General features: G+C 40.9%; 3 protein-coding genes across 3 annotated transcripts; all 3 read left to right on the top strand.

Annotated features, from left to right (window-relative positions):
- The first annotated feature begins 3,679 nt into the window (after positions 1 to 3,679).
- LOC108012186 (very long chain fatty acid elongase AAEL008004) lies at positions 3,680 to 11,967 on the top strand. The gene is made up of 5 exons (XM_017077481.4): positions 3,680 to 3,986; positions 10,032 to 10,124; positions 10,584 to 10,841; positions 10,908 to 11,207; positions 11,268 to 11,967. Exons 2-5 carry the CDS (start codon positions 10,041 to 10,043, stop codon positions 11,457 to 11,459), a joined length of 834 nt encoding a protein of 277 aa, XP_016932970.3. The 5' UTR covers positions 3,680 to 3,986; positions 10,032 to 10,040; the 3' UTR covers positions 11,460 to 11,967.
- Positions 11,968 to 12,145: 178 nt separating this feature from the next.
- Positions 12,146 to 13,431, top strand: LOC108012179 (uncharacterized). The gene is made up of 4 exons (XM_065866289.2): positions 12,146 to 12,356; positions 12,412 to 13,014; positions 13,073 to 13,215; positions 13,268 to 13,431. The coding sequence occupies exons 1-4, from the start codon at positions 12,204 to 12,206 to the stop codon at positions 13,332 to 13,334; spliced, it is 966 nt and encodes a 321-aa protein (XP_065722361.1). The 5' UTR covers positions 12,146 to 12,203; the 3' UTR covers positions 13,335 to 13,431.
- A 135-nt stretch (positions 13,432 to 13,566) lies between these two features.
- Positions 13,567 to 15,257, top strand: LOC108012187 (uncharacterized). Its single transcript, XM_036817204.3, has 5 exons — positions 13,567 to 13,798; positions 14,017 to 14,114; positions 14,168 to 14,770; positions 14,834 to 14,976; positions 15,038 to 15,257. Exons 1-5 carry the CDS (start codon positions 13,714 to 13,716, stop codon positions 15,102 to 15,104), a joined length of 996 nt encoding a protein of 331 aa, XP_036673099.2. The 5' UTR covers positions 13,567 to 13,713; the 3' UTR covers positions 15,105 to 15,257.
- The last annotated feature ends 30 nt before the right edge of the window (positions 15,258 to 15,287 follow it).

The following is a 15,287-nucleotide window of genomic DNA, read 5'->3' as shown; positions in this document are numbered from 1 at the left end:
GGCAATTCGGTTGCCATCACCCTAATGCCTAGCCACAAATATCGCCCCAGAGAACTAGAAATCCGCATTGGGGTTATTAGCTGACTTAAGTTTGCCAGGCGAGGGCATTTGCGAGCATTAGCTGCTGATGACTGGGCGAAAACTGAGTTGACTTTGACCCCCTTGATGAAATGAGCAGCCGTGGTCTAGTCTCCGAAATCTCGGATCTCGATCTGGTTCCTCCGCTGCCTTGTGTTCTATGCGTCGTCATTGTCTTCGCCGTGTGCTAGTTTCTATAACAAATTCGCAGATCATTAAACCTTTTATTCTGTTTTTCACAAATGATCGAACTTTGTACTTGACAACTTTTTGGCACGTGTCTTTGAAATAAATGCGATTGCAGTTTTTTTTTTCACTTAAAAAATTCAAGTTCAGCAGCAAAAAAGGCAAATGACTCGGTCAAAAAAGGCGAAAATCAGTTCGGAAGTTGAGCCAAATGGAGAAAACAAAAGTCAAAGAGAAATATTTTAAAAATGCCTTAATGAGTCGTAAGCATGTGCATAGCTAAATGGCACTGCGGATTCGGCGTGAGGATTTTAAAATTATTTATATTGTTTTTTTTGTATAGCTTAAATAATATTCTTTATTGTATTATAATATTTCTACTAATATTTTATTTGTATTTAGGATTTAATTAATAATCTAAAATATTTTACAGACATAAATGATGTGTATATCGATTCACACATCAAACATTTTGACTCGTCTTCTCAACCCCGTGCGCCATTATATCTAAAATATTGCTAAAAGCCAACGTATTTTACATTTTATGTTTAAAAACCGTGTTGCAGAGGAACATAAAAAACACCCAAAACAGTATTGCATCCCCAAAACCGCGCTTTATAGAAATGCAAATCAAGTGGCTACAAATTGGTGCCAGATGGGGAAATGGTTTTGCTTTTGAAGGCGGGTCTTGAGTATTTCAATGACACTGTTTTGCACTGATTTACTTAACTCAAATGTGTCAAATTTTCTTTAAATTTAAGTTTGCTTTGCCACAGGTACCAAAAACCCAAATGGGCTTTCACTTTCAATTAAATACAATATTCAGGGGCCAATGCACGCCACAGGTCTGAACCCTAATTACCCTCATTACACATAATTCGACAGATGGTGAGACCGCTCAGTGGGCCAAGCTATCCGGAAGAGAAGCTATCGCCACTTGGCTGTCATCGTCGTTATGAGATATGCATCAGCATCCGCGTATCGGTGCTTTGTGCAGTTCAATGTCGGCATCGGCAGACCCCAAATGCTCGTATGCAGAGTTCAGTTGAGGCTGCCACCCAGATTCGGGCTTTCAGCTCGGTTTTTAGCTCTTTATTAATGGTCTTGTGCAGTTGCCTTTATGCGTTGAATTCAATAAACATATAGCAGTCTAACTGAGACTGCGGGTAAGACTCGAACTTAGACTCATACGCAGACTGACAGCCAGCAAGTGGCAACTGGTCTTTGAAGGTTTTTGGCGTTTAAGTGTTATGGTCAAGGCTGTCGCACAGCATCCGCTGTGTGTCCAGTTCGTTAGTTCATTGATTTCCAATCAGCCTCAGTTCACCTCGGACTGCGGTGCTCGCCAAGATTTGGCTGGCTCTGGTTGCGTTTTTTCCATCATCAGCATCAGCGTTCTCCAAGTGTTACGCATTAATTGAGTTTTAATGTACGCAGGCGATTGCGCACAAGAATTGCCACAAAAAGCGACCAAAACGACAAAAACCACCGAAAATTGCTAAATTAAGAGCAAAATAAGACAAAGAGAAGGCAGAATTTTTTTGCCAAACCATCTAACGATCAATTCTTGCAGAATTGCCAAATCCAATCATTTTCATGCAAATTATGCTATCTTGTCAAGTTCAAAAACATTAAAACCGTATAATGCCCAGCAAAGGCAGGCAATATGAGATGTTTTTATTTATTATCGTCTTGTTGTTGCCAATGTAAAGATGCTTTGAATAAAAAAAAACTAATCGAATGAGTCGTTAAATGAACAGCAGCGGTCTCTATAAGCCGATGCTCCGGGGCATCGATGCGAGTTCGTGTCCGAAGTCTTTTGTTTCCGCCAGGCGACATTGACTTTGAAATGCTTTTGGATTGAAGACAGAAGTGAAAACTCGGATGGAAAATTTACGGAAATCCAAGCCTAACAATAAATTGTTTGTTTAAATGGGGATTTTTTGGAAATACAGCCCATTCATGGCTCAAACTGAGTAATAAATGTCATGTTTGAAGATTTGTTATATTAAATGGTAATAATTTTTTCTGTCTGTAAGCCACTACATAATATATAGTTTATAAATTATATTAATATTTGACAGCTTCTTTCTTTAATGACTTTATTTGCAACTTCTGAAATGCCATAAAATAAAACGATTAAAAAGGCTTGACATAAAAGTCTTAATACAAATAATAAAATAATTTCATTGTTAACTTAACATTGAAATCATTTCTTATGTTTATCTTTTCTTTTGTTTAGGAAATTTTTGTAGAACAGAAAAACGACTTAGAATTTAGTTTGGGGAAGTGTGACTGTCTTTCAATTCGGTTTGGCACGCCTAGAAATGGGTTCAAACGCGGGCTCGTAAACGTAAATCGAGCTGCGTAGAATCTTCCTCAAATTGCCAAAAATATTTAGCAATTGAAATGAGCCCCGTAGCATAAAGCACCTCCAAAATGAGATTCGGGCACGCGTCGGGCATGCCAACATGCCAGCGGTGCCGACCTTCGCAGTTGCGGAAGCTCGATAGGAATCGAATTGGGCATCGGCCGGATTGGAATCGGAAAGATTTAAGACTACGTCGGATCTGTGAATGAATCGATGGAATTTCCGATTTCGGTGAACCGACGAAGTGCACATTGGAACCATAAAGGCGTGGGTTTGTCGCGGCAATCATCACTTGACAACCAATTGAAGCGCACTTAGTTGCACTTTGTTTTCCTTCTGATTTCTGATTGAGCAATTAGCAATGGTGGCAAATGTCAGACATGCATTTCGACGCGGAGTCAGTGCGTCTATTTGGACCTTTGTAGACTTCTTTTCAGCCCCACACAAAGAGTTAGTACGCGGTGTAATGCAGTTTGCGACTTTCCGACCGAAAACTTTGCGACTTTGCAAGTGAATGAGGGAATGACGCGGCTGAAATCCATCAAGTGGCCACTGGAGGCTTTGGGCCGGAGGCATTTTGGGGCCATTGGGGCCACAACTCCCGCTCCAAGCCCATATGGGCCAGTGGATGATAGATGCAGTCGGGCTGGGTTTCTGTTATGATTTGCTCGACTGCAGCTGTAAGCTCATAAATAATTCGTTTCTTAGCAAAAATAGGTGGTGCTTCATTAAGTTAATTATCGACTTCTCATTGCCACTCTGCTTATATTTTATGCTCAATGGGTAATTAGCTGGGCAGATCCTAGAATCGGCCCTAAAAAACATGCAATGTCTGCCAGTCAGCTGGATCTGTATCTGTAAATGTATCTGTATCTGGATTCTGGTCGTGGCCAAGTGCTGCTCACCTGTTGCGAACAACGGCCGAATACGAATACGATCTTGGCCGAATACCGAATAGGTAGGTAGACCTGTACTGCGAATCTTGGCCGAAAGCAAAGCGCTCGTACTCGTATCCGTGATACGATCGCTACAAGACCGCTTGTAGGGCCCGGATATCGCTTAGTCTGCTGTCGGCGCCTCAACTGCCAAGTAATCGCTGGGTAACCGTGGAGCACGAGATCCCGAGATCTGCCGCCTCGTGTTCTGAGTTCTGAGTTCTGATCGACAACGCCGCGTATGCGTGATATTGCCTCGAAGGATAACAGAAAGTGCCTTTAGTGTCTATCCTTCGCCGGATCGTTTGTGTGTGTGTTATCGTTAGTGCCGTGTGCTGTGTCGTACCGCAAATAAATCACTGACGTCCATTCAATATTTTTTGGCTTTCCCTCCCAAAAATTAATTCACCAGAAAGGCAAGTGTTAAAGAACTATAGGAAAAAAACAATGGAAGATTGTGTTCAGATTTTATGCTAAGTTATGCGCACACGACGCGAACCTGTTAAAGATTTGAGACATTTTTTTTTTGGGGTCATTGCGAAACGACACCCAAGCCCAAAGACCCGGGCACGGACGAATTCGAAAGAAAACTACAAACTAAATATTGTATAAATAAATAACATGGAAGAGCAGAGAGGCAGGAAAAAAGAAAAAGACGGGCTTACAAAACCAGCTGAAATGGCCTGAGATGAAGATGGCCAGCAAGTCGGTTGGAGTGGGCCAAGTCAATCACACGGTTAATGTGGCTCATATGTAAATCGCATAGCTATTGATCAATTTTAAACGTTATTGTAATCCCTCGCAGCTGAAGGCAAACGCATCTCCAACCGATAAAAACTGCCGCTACCAGTTGCATTACCACAGTTTTGTGCACAGGAAAAAATTATAAAGATATATTAAATGCATATATTTTTGCCTTATGATTTTTTAATGAATTTATACTGATACCATGGCTTGATAAATTTTGTATTTAGTCAAAACTGTTTAAAAGATTTTCTCTAATCTTTTTTAAAATTTCTCAAACCTTTATTACATTTCTTTATATTTATAATATTTACATATAATTTCACTTGATCACCTATAAAATTCTCCATTAAATTTTAAAGTCTTATCAGTTAAAATTGAAGACTGTAATTTTTTTTATGTGTGCATATGGCATCCAACCTCAGTCAGCATTATATCATCTCTGAGCTCTCTTATTTAGCCCTGAATTTCGCATTACATTTTCGACACAATGGGAACAACTGGACAAGTTTGCGATATAAATAACAATCAGAAGAAGTGCTAAATGAAGCGATACACATCTACGGAAATCCCAAAACCAACTTGCCCTTTTTTACGTTTACACTTTGGTCCAAGTTGCGATGTGATAAGAACATGACATGTTTATTGGGTTGGCCAGACTGTTGATCTTTTATTTCGAAATACGGGTGTATTGAATGGACTCATTCATTCATAAAATATTTAATTCGAATAACACGCTTGGTGCAATCATACACAGTTGCCAGCAATTTTTCACCAATATAATTCGGTTGGAATTGCCCTTGGGAAAAGGCTGTGATGGTGACGTTCACGCATGCGCACATTTTGTTTATTTATGATTTTATTGTTGTTTTCTTGGCGTCAACACACCTGCGGAGATAGTTAGTCAGGCGGAGAGCGAAATTGCCATGGTATCTTGGGATGGGGATCCAAAAAAAGGTTTCTGCTGCACATCCGTTCGCACGTTGGCCGAATGGGTGACTTGAGACTCTTCGGTGACATTTCTCGCCCCGCCAAATTACATTTTAATATTTTCAGACCAATTGGGGTCACATGCGCTGGCGGTCACACCTACTATAAAGCGAACCGAAAAGTCCACCGAATTTCCATCAGGTTTTGGGGATTTCTTCATCGTTTCATCTCGCCCGAGTGCGTTTCCAAGTGACTTGTTTGCCCAACAAGGCGGCACTAGGTAGGTTGTCCAAAAGCCAGAAAAAGCTGATAATAATGGCAAGGTAAACAATTCGCCAGGCAGAACAAGGCGATGGCGATGATGATGATGATGACAATGGCAAATATTGGAGGTCAGAAGTCGCACAGAATGAATATTCATGGGTTAGGGGAGGCACCTCTCTGGATTTGCTTATATGCATGACTGGGTCATTCTGGGCACCCTTGGGCTGGACCAAATGATTCTTGCGAATGCAAGTGCAATGACATTAATATGAAATGCGAATAATAGACAAAAATAATGATCATTGAGTGAAGAACGACTTGAGGGCTGTTTATCGAAAGCTGTTAATTGTCGCGGTATTTTTCCCAGCTGGAGAACCTAATTGATCATAATTAAAAGAAGGGCCCGTCGTCACTGATCGATGTGACTGCCTATCGATCGATTTATTTGATTTGTGGCATGCGCAAATAGAAGCTATATTTTTTTTTCTCTAATTTATTCTACGCTGTTCAATCAAAAGACTGAGACGACGAACTTTGACTTGTTTTTCGTGTGCAATTGCATGGGGAAACCTTTACAGGCAATTGCATATTTATAAAGACAAATTGCAAATATTTAAATAATCCAATAATAGAAGAAAGCATATGGAATAATTTACATTCGAGTCGCCTTCGTGAATGGAGGGTGTAGATTTGCCGACCTAATCGATTGCCTGTCACATATCCCACACATCATACCTCGATCGAACTAGACAGATAGCCAATGACTATTGACTCAATTAGCACTTACAGACATTTGTAGTTTGTAGTAATGGAAACTTTGTCAGTCCAGTTAATTGGAGACAGGAATGCCGGGAGTTAGTTAGTTTATGTGGCATTCCTTCTGGAATGTTTTTATTTTTCACCCAGCCACGCGGAAGTAATAAGGTGGTTTTAGCTTAAATCGACTAATTTATGCGACTGCAGCAACTAACTCTAGCCACTAGTTCAAGGTCAGAGCACAAACTAAGGCTAATGCAAAATGTTAAAGCCAATAAAATTCAAATCACCATACGAAAAGAGACTGAAGCACAGATAATACGCCTCCAACGTATGGCACATACCATAATGTACATTCGTACATACTTATATGTTTGGCTAGCCACGCCCGAAAGATCCGCATCCGCACTGGGGAGCGGATAATATTGATATAGCCGAATCTCAAGCTGCTCTCCAATGCAAGAGATCGCCTCTGGGGCTCCGCTTTTTGTTTCCTCAAAACGTGCGACCTTCGCAGAGATTTTAAATGCGTTGCCGTTGCCGATGCCATTGCCTTAGGTCCATTCAATCGATTGATCAGAGGCTGCCGCTCCGTCTGCGGGTTCAATATTTTGTCTTCTCTTATGTTGGAATACACGGGAAAAAATAAAGTCAGTTTTCAGTTTCGAAAAATCCCTAATAATACTCCCATATTTATGATAAATATACTTATAACACTTACTTTTTTATCAGTGTTCCAATATTTTCCCCCACCTTACACCTTTTTGAGTGCCGTCCTCAACATTCCGAGGCATTTTTTCCATAGCTCAGGCCTTCCCAAACGGCCTCTTATCAGTCTAGTGTCTATAATAGAGTCTGTAAATAGAATAAAATCCCACTTCGAAGTCCCTAGCATAATGAGACGCGCATTGCGCAAAAATGGCCACGGAACAAAACGTGCGAATCTTTTGCACGACGCGTGTCTAGAATTTATCGGCCAACTTCTAACCGTGCTGATTATCGCATAATAATAAACTGGAATGTGACGTCAGGGAGGCGGGTGATATGTATTTATACATTTATTTACTTTGCCATTATTTGGCTTCATTTAATATTGACTCTGTCGTTGCCACGCACTCTCGTTCACTGTCAATCGCTAATTGGCATGCAAACGGCCATCAACATTATTATTGGAAAAGTAGCTAGGATTTGCGCAATGTTTTTGTTTGGCATTATGCAAAACGAGAGCAAATCTCAGGGTCCAACTAAGCGAAGTTTTCCATTGGTTTATATATTTGGTTCGGAATTTCATGCCATTAAGAGATAGGAAAATTTCTAGTATTTAACATGCAAAGTAACGCTGACTTTTGGGTTTTTGGCCATAAAGTTCAAACTAATTTGCATGTGAACAACGGAAGATTCTGAAAGTCAATAGCCAAATAGATATGCAAAAATTTACAGCGATTCCGATGACGAGATGAGTCGCTAGGCTGATCTCAGAGACCGGAAGGTCCAAATGGGGAGAATCACATCGAAACAGTGGCCTCCTCAATAAACCAAACTGGAATTCTCCACATTTTATCTAACTATTTATGACTGTTTATGGTCATATAAGAACTTGGCGGTCCAAAATCCCCGAAACCGAAACCGAAAACCAAGTCCAAGTTCAACATTCGACCGCTGAATAATTAAAGAATAAACCGGTAGAAGATTATATAATGTTTTGATTTGCTTTTATTATTTTATTTGAGTTTTGCGGGTGAAATTCGAGTAGAAATTGCATTAACAGGTTATTGGAGCAGTCATAAATTTACGTGCGGAATAATGTTTATAAAATTATTAACGCTTGCAGGCGAATAAAAACAAGTTTTGAATTAGCATAGAGATATACGAGATTAAATAATGTTTAACCGCTGAAAGCTAAATTCTTCCTATAAATAAATCACTTGTTATTCCATATCCTTCTTGGCTGGGAACTGTAGAATGTAAGCGTACCATGTGGGTGTCTTGCACCACAATCTCACACCCTCGAAAACACCATTGGCTGGGCTGCTCTGGTCGATTGAAAGTGCCGGCCTTGCAAAAACACTCGGCAAAGGCACTCGAAATAATGCAAATAAGTCAGTCGAAATTCTCGTTAGTCAATATCTCAATATCCAGCTGAATGAATGCATTTTTGGCGCGCAGCTCCGCTAAGAGCGATGACTGAACAGAAAACGCTGGGTAATTCGATAATGGCGTTCACTTGGAGTGCGAACCGTAGTCGCAGATGGCAGGTGCTCACATAATTAATAGAGCCCGGCCAAATGATGATTCCAGTGGCCGAGTGGGCCAAGTGGGTTAGACAAAGCCGAACTGGGCCAGCTATTTGGCCAAGTCGGTGCCTCAAGGAGCCATTGATGTCGTCTTAAATGATGGTCATATAATGACCGATATCAGCGGGCACTAAAAACAGTCTAGTCATCGTTGCTAAAGAATTTTGGGATGGGCCCTTCGACCGATAATCACGATCATCAACTGTTGCAAAAACTGCATCCCAAAACTGGTTTCCTTAAAAACAATGCCCATAATGTTCGCCTGTGCATGTCTGCAGGTTGTCCTTGCCTCTAGGTTTGTTTACAAAGACTTAAATAAAAATAGCCCGGGGAGAAGACAAAGGAATGGTCCTACAAGAGATACAAAATATGATCTATAAATAATTCTTAAAAATCAGTAAGGGATCTTTGCCAAGGGGCTCAAGAACTAAATAAAAATAAAGGGAGGAGACAGGACAAAGAAATAGTGAACATATGGGGGAGATTAAATATCATCTAAAAATAATTCATACAAAATAGTAGGGCATCTTTCGTAAAAGGCTAACATATAAACAAATACAAAATCAATTAGACAGAATTTACCATACCCAACACTTAATGATTTATTATTTATGATTTAAGTATGGGTAATACATGTCGCATTTTAAAAGTCAGAAATGATTTGTGCTATCAAGCCAATAATCACATGCAACCGGTTTGTCCTCCCTGATCGCAAAGCCATAAAATTAATGATACATGGGCTTGACAGACCGTCCTTGGACTATCCTGCTTCCTGGGTTTTTCCAAAAAGCCTGGGCAAAAACTAGCCAGAAGGAGGGACAGGGACAGGGGGGAGAACAAGGGGCTAATTTGGCCAAGTTAACGCAGCCACAGCGATGAGCACGAAACCAGTTCTGTTCACGTAAGCCAACGCATCGTGTCCCTTGTTTTGGCCTGTTCACTGCCGTTGACTGCCACTTAACAATATATGTAAATCATAATCTTGGAAAAAAAGAATGAAATGCGCAACGGGTAATTGTAATTGCTGAGGCGACAGTTTGGCTCGAATAAACCCCCGATAAATTACGAGTTTAAACTGTTTGCCTGGTGGCTTTTTCCGCAAGCTCAACAGATATCAAATCGCCAGGTTATTGGCATTCCGAAATTTGCAAAGCTACGCCTGATTTACACGATTCTACTAATATGACATTTCGCACCCGCAACGATCACTGTATCATGGGCATGCAAATATCGACAAATATATATCTACAAATATATATATTCTGATCTGGCGAAGCGTAGGCGCGGTTTCGCCTTGGGCAGCATTACTTAGAGTTTGTGTGTCTCATTGATTAACAGGAAATGCTCATAGCGCGAAAATCAAACACAGGTCGAATGCGTTTTGCTTCTACCACCTGATCCATGGTCGTAGAAGGTGCTAATCTACGACACTGCATAATCCAAACTAATTTTTTGATTACCCTACATTTACAGATTGCCAAGATGTCGGTCACTCTGAACGAGACGAACACCATTGTTGATCGGATGGTCAACTTCTTCGTGGAGCACGAGGATCTGCGGACCAAGGTGGGTATACAAAGCTGGCAGAGAATTAATTAAACGAATATCTTTACCTTGTAACCGGAGAGTATTATTTTATTATATTACATTGCATTTATAAAGGGAAATATGTAGGCTCAGCATAAAACATTTCGGAATTTATATTAATGTTTGTCAAGTCATCAGAGGGTAATAGGAAAATGGTTTCTAGAACTTGACATTACCGCCGCGGTCAAAAAGTTTTTAGGAAACGAATGTTATATATTGTAATACTCATCATATCTTAACCGATTTTGTTTTAGTTAAATAAAAGACTTGTTCTTTGATTTAATCAAAGATATGATGATATTTAAATAAATATTTATAATCAGTTCACATTGATTGAGATTTTGATAATCAGATATATGGTCTCATAGATTTGTTAGATCTTAAAAGGTTAGGACATTTGGTGTTCCATCAGTAATGAAAACATTTTGGCTACCTTAGAACTGGTTCCTGTCGAATGCCCCCGGACCCCTGTTCATGATCTTGGGAGCCTACCTGTACTTCTGCCTGTACGCCGGACCCCGTTACATGCGCGATCGCAAGCCCTTCGAGCTGAAGAACACCCTGCTGGTCTACAATGCGGTCCAGGTGCTCCTCAGTTGGGTGCTCTTCTACGAGGGCTACAAGGGCGGCTGGGGCGGTCACTACAACTTCAAGTGCCAGCCGGTGACCTACGAGTCGGATCCGATTTCCATGAGGGTATGGTGTCTTATAACCTTTCTATAGCCTTATAGTCACCTTTCTAATACCGCTTACCCATTTTAGATGGCTCGTGCCGTGTGGCTGTACTACATTGCCAAGATCACCGAGCTGCTGGACACCGTGTTCTTTGTGCTGCGCAAGAAGCAGCGTCAGATCTCGTTCCTCCACCTGTACCACCACACCCTGATGCCCGTGTGCGCCTTCATTGGAGTCAAGTACTTTGCCGGTGGACATGGAACGCTGCTGGGCTTCATCAACTCCTTCATTCACATCATCATGTACGCCTACTACCTGCTCTCCGCCATGGGACCCGCAGTGCAGAAGTACCTGTGGTGGAAGAAGTACATCACCATCCTGCAGATTGTAAGTGGTTTCTCCTTTGCAAAACCATAGATATGGTTTTAAATGTTCTCTTTTTTATAGGTCCAATTCCTTATCATCTTCGTGCACACGCTGCAGATCCAATTCCAGCCCAACTGCAACTTCCCCAAGTCCATTGCAGCCCTCTTGACCTTCAATGCCGGCCTCTTCACCTACATGTTCAGTGCCTTCTATGTGGCCAACTACAAGAAGGAGGCGGCTGCCCAGGCCAAACTGGCGGCGAAAAAGGAGTAGGAAGCGACGTTAGTTGGCGCTACCTTAAGCTATGCTCACTTATTATTATGGTCCCTCCCTAAAAACCCATCCCTTAATCCCCATTCCCATTCCAGAATCCCCCCACCCCCAAACACCTCCAATATCCTCCCCCTAGGTATACATAGGTCAAGATGGATATTATACAATCTGTAGTTGCGTAAGCTTGTTTCGTAGTATTTCGTTAGTTTGAGGATAGCGGCCCCTTTTGTACTTGTTCGGATCAGTCGCCATTGCAGAGTGCAAGAGATCGTTGTACTTTCTGTATTGGGATAGTGTAATAGTACCAAATATTATAGTTTAGTGATTAGACTTTATCCTATGGACTGTGAAAGTCGAGAGCAAAATTTGACAGGCGAATGGCAATGTCGATATGGTCGGAGAACTATGAACTTTTGCCTGTCGGAAAACAAAAATGTGCCCAATTTTATGATGAAATGTAATTTTGTATATTTTATTTGCAAACAATAAAAAAACGATTCATATGTAAGACCTGAATGTCTTTGTTTACTTGAGCTATCTGGAGATTTCTACATGATTTATACATATGCTTTACTTGACAAAACCTACCTAAAAGTATAGTATGAAATAAAAACTATAAATACAATCTCTCTCCCTGCATTTAAATCAAAATCTTTGTCTTCGATTTAGTCTTATTTTTCTTGTGATTGGAATAACAACATCCCCAGCTCACTTGATAAGGAACTTTGAAAATCTTTAATAACAATGGAGTCCAATATTGATACTCTGCTTTCACGAAATGCTGTTCCGATTATAGATTTAGGGAACAGCATTGAGAATGCGGCCAAATATTTAAGGAAAGCCCTGTCAGAAAAGGGTTATGCTCTGCTGATAAACCATGGAATTTCCAATGAGAAGGTACATATTATCACTAAATCTATGGGGTCTATAAGCTAATTTCAAATTCGCTCAGATCAAAACGTCTTGGGAGTACTTCGATAGATTTGTTGAATTACCAACAGAGGTTAAACTGCCCTATGAAAGAAGCAAAGCTCCGGATGCCGAAAATCACGGCTATGTGAGTCCTGGGATGGAAAGATTCGATGGCAGAACACCGGAACTACGGCATGCGTACAATATATGCAAGTTGCAGGATGAACTTTTACCCGAAAAAGAGCTGCCTGGGTTTACCAGCCACATTAACTCATTGACCGATGACTTCAATACCTTGGGTAGATTTATTCTTCAGGCTTTGGCTTTTTCTCTGGATGCTCCGCCCTCGTTCTTCCTCGATAAACACTCTTATATGCTGTCCGACGATCGTTTCAATCTCACCACCCTTAGATTGCTCTACTATCCTCCGGTGGATGATGAAGATCATGGCAATATAATCCGATGTGGAGCCCATGCCGACTATTGTACCTTCACCCTGCTGGCACAGGATTCAGAGGGTGGTTTGGAGGTCAAGCTGCGGGGCAGTGACAAATGGGAGCGAGTGGGTCATCTACCGGGAGCACTCTTCATAAACTGCGGCGAAACCATGGCTGCGTGGACGGATCAGTTATATCACGCCTTGGTGGGGATATAAACTTAAAATGAAGGTATTTCAACATTTATAAGATTACTTTCCACAGCAACATCGAGTGGTTGTTCCCGAAGAGGTGGATACTCGCCATCGAGGCAGACACTCCATTGCCTATTTTTGCCATCCTGATAACTCCACTTTGATCGATCCTAAAGACTTAAAAATACCAGTTAAGAAGTCAACCACACAAGAGTGAGTCAAGGTTTTGATAATTAGTTCAATAAATAATTCAATTTTCTTTCAGGATATACAACGCTTATGATATATCTATGGCTTTGGCAAAAGGCGCATATGGGCATAATTATTCTTAAGAACTTATTAATGTTTTTTAATTTTCTCAGTGTTGTGCCAAAGAAAGAATAATATTTTTTTTTAAATAGTTGTAAATAAAGTTTATTATTAAACTCATTTGTTGGTATATTTTAAGAACAGATAGGACCTGGTTTTGCCCGCCATACAAATGTTTTATTTACACACCCCTAGAATATGCTATACCATTCATGTATGATCGTTAAAGATAAGTAAGTACCGATTAGAAATAATGCAAATGCCTCGCTCTGTTTGGGTCAGTCTGCCGGAGAAGGTTGTCGAGTTCGCATCGGAGGTACTCAGAGGTCTGAGCAAGCAGAAAATTTCCAGACATAATCTTTTTCGTATTTGATTTACCTCACCGGGTTGTATTTACCAAGAATGATAAACAGCAAGATAAGAGAGGAAAAGTTAGAAACACTTGTTTCACGAAGCGCAGTGCCGATCATCGATCTCGCCCATTGCGGTAAGTTTCCACATCCCATCCCATTTATATAAATTGAATTTAATAGGATTAAATTATCTAGAAGAATCATATAGTGGGTGACGTGTCGTCTACAAAAATTCACCACCATCCCTAAAATCAATTTAGGTGATAGGGGCATTTTTAGGGCGAGCATTGATAAGCCCTACTAATGCTCTATATCAAAATAAACAATACTAATGATTTCTCAAACTTTTTAGGCAAGTCCCTTGTCAATCGGGTGGGTCAGCAACTGCATAAGGCTTTCACTGAAAAGGGAATTGCTTTCCTGGTTAACCATGGAATAGCAGAAGACAAGGTAAGTTGTTGTATTCATGATGCTATATTTTCTAATATTTGTTGAACACACAGATCAAAGCTGTGTGGGATCAATTCGACAACTTCTTGGACCTACCAGCGGAGGTTCAGGATCGCTACAGGCGAAGGGATGGGGTCAACTATGGATACGTTAGTCCGGGAATGGAGCGATTTGATGGAAGCACTCCAGAACTCCGCCACACCTACAATATTTGCAAGCTGGATGAACATAATATTCCTAAAGAGCCACTGCCGGAATTCGCAGAAGACATTACGACCCTGTGCACGGACTTGAAGGCCATGTCTTCGTTTATTCTGAAGGCCATGGAGGTGGCCCTGGAGATTCCTCCGACCTTCTTTATCGACAAGCACTCCCAGATGTTGGAAGGTGATGATGTCAATATGAGTACTCTAAGGATGCTTTACTATCCGGCGATTGTTGACGATGAACCGGGTCAGAGTGAGGGGGCCATTCGTTGTGGCGCCCATGTGGACTACGGAACCTTCACCCTTCTCGCCCAGGATTCTGAAGGTGGCTTGGAGGTGCAACTGCCGGGTAGCGATAAATGGGAACGAGTGGGCCATCTACCTGGAGCCATACTCATTAACGGCGGGGAACTCCTGTCCATCTGGACTAAGCAGCGTTACCATGCCCTGGTAGGTTATTACTGAACTTTGGGAAATTTTCTTATTAACATATGTTTGTATACGTTTCCCTAGCCTCATCGCGTCGTTATACCCGAACAAGATTATATACGAACTCGCGGCCGACATTCCATTGCCTATTTTTGCCATCCAAATAATACGACTCTAATATCTCCCAACGATATCTCGGGTGAAGACGACAAACAGAGTGAAGACAAGTAAGTTTTGTTACATTTAATATAAATACTATCTTATATTTATATTTTTCCTAACCCCAAGAGTATACACTGCCTATGAACTGATACAGAAAAAGTTTAATGACACCTACGGTCAGCGATCTCAATAAATCAACGAATCTGGGGCAAGCGATTATTGCAGCTCTAGACAGATGCCAAAGTCATTAGGAATTGTAAACAAACTGCAATTTTTAAATAATATAATAATGCAATGTAATTGGTTCAAAGTTGAATAAATTTTGAGTTTTATATATTTTAAATAATGGGCTTTACATATTACACAAAATTATTTG

The sequence above is a fragment of the Drosophila suzukii genome, chromosome 3, assembly GCF_043229965.1.
Source record: "Drosophila suzukii chromosome 3, CBGP_Dsuzu_IsoJpt1.0, whole genome shotgun sequence".
Taxonomy (NCBI): Eukaryota; Metazoa; Arthropoda; class Insecta; order Diptera; family Drosophilidae; genus Drosophila; species Drosophila suzukii.
Note: the sequence above shows the minus strand (reverse complement) of the source record. Positions and strands in the feature narration are given on the sequence as shown.

What these genes read in the sequence shown, in the direction of transcription:
- LOC108012187 (XM_036817204.3), top strand. Translation starts at nt 13,714, where the DNA reads ATGATAAACAGCAAGATAAGAGAGGAAAAGTTAGAAACACTTGTTTCA. An exon ending in CATCGATCTCGCCCATTGCG is followed by an intron (nt 13,799 to 14,016) that starts GTAAGTTTCCAC and finishes CAAACTTTTTAG; the next exon opens with GCAAGTCCCTTGTCAATCGG. An exon ending in AGCAGCGTTACCATGCCCTG is followed by an intron (nt 14,771 to 14,833) that starts GTAGGTTATTAC and finishes ACGTTTCCCTAG; the next exon opens with CCTCATCGCGTCGTTATACC.
- LOC108012179 (XM_065866289.2), top strand. Translation starts at nt 12,204, where the DNA reads ATGGAGTCCAATATTGATACTCTGCTTTCACGAAATGCTGTTCCGATT. An exon ending in ATGGAATTTCCAATGAGAAG is followed by an intron (nt 12,357 to 12,411) that starts GTACATATTATC and finishes AAATTCGCTCAG; the next exon opens with ATCAAAACGTCTTGGGAGTA. An exon ending in ATCAGTTATATCACGCCTTG is followed by an intron (nt 13,015 to 13,072) that starts GTGGGGATATAA and finishes TACTTTCCACAG; the next exon opens with CAACATCGAGTGGTTGTTCC.
- LOC108012186 (XM_017077481.4), top strand. Translation starts at nt 10,041, where the DNA reads ATGTCGGTCACTCTGAACGAGACGAACACCATTGTTGATCGGATGGTC. An exon ending in ACGAGGATCTGCGGACCAAG is followed by an intron (nt 10,125 to 10,583) that starts GTGGGTATACAA and finishes TGGCTACCTTAG; the next exon opens with AACTGGTTCCTGTCGAATGC. An exon ending in ACATCACCATCCTGCAGATT is followed by an intron (nt 11,208 to 11,267) that starts GTAAGTGGTTTC and finishes TCTTTTTTATAG; the next exon opens with GTCCAATTCCTTATCATCTT.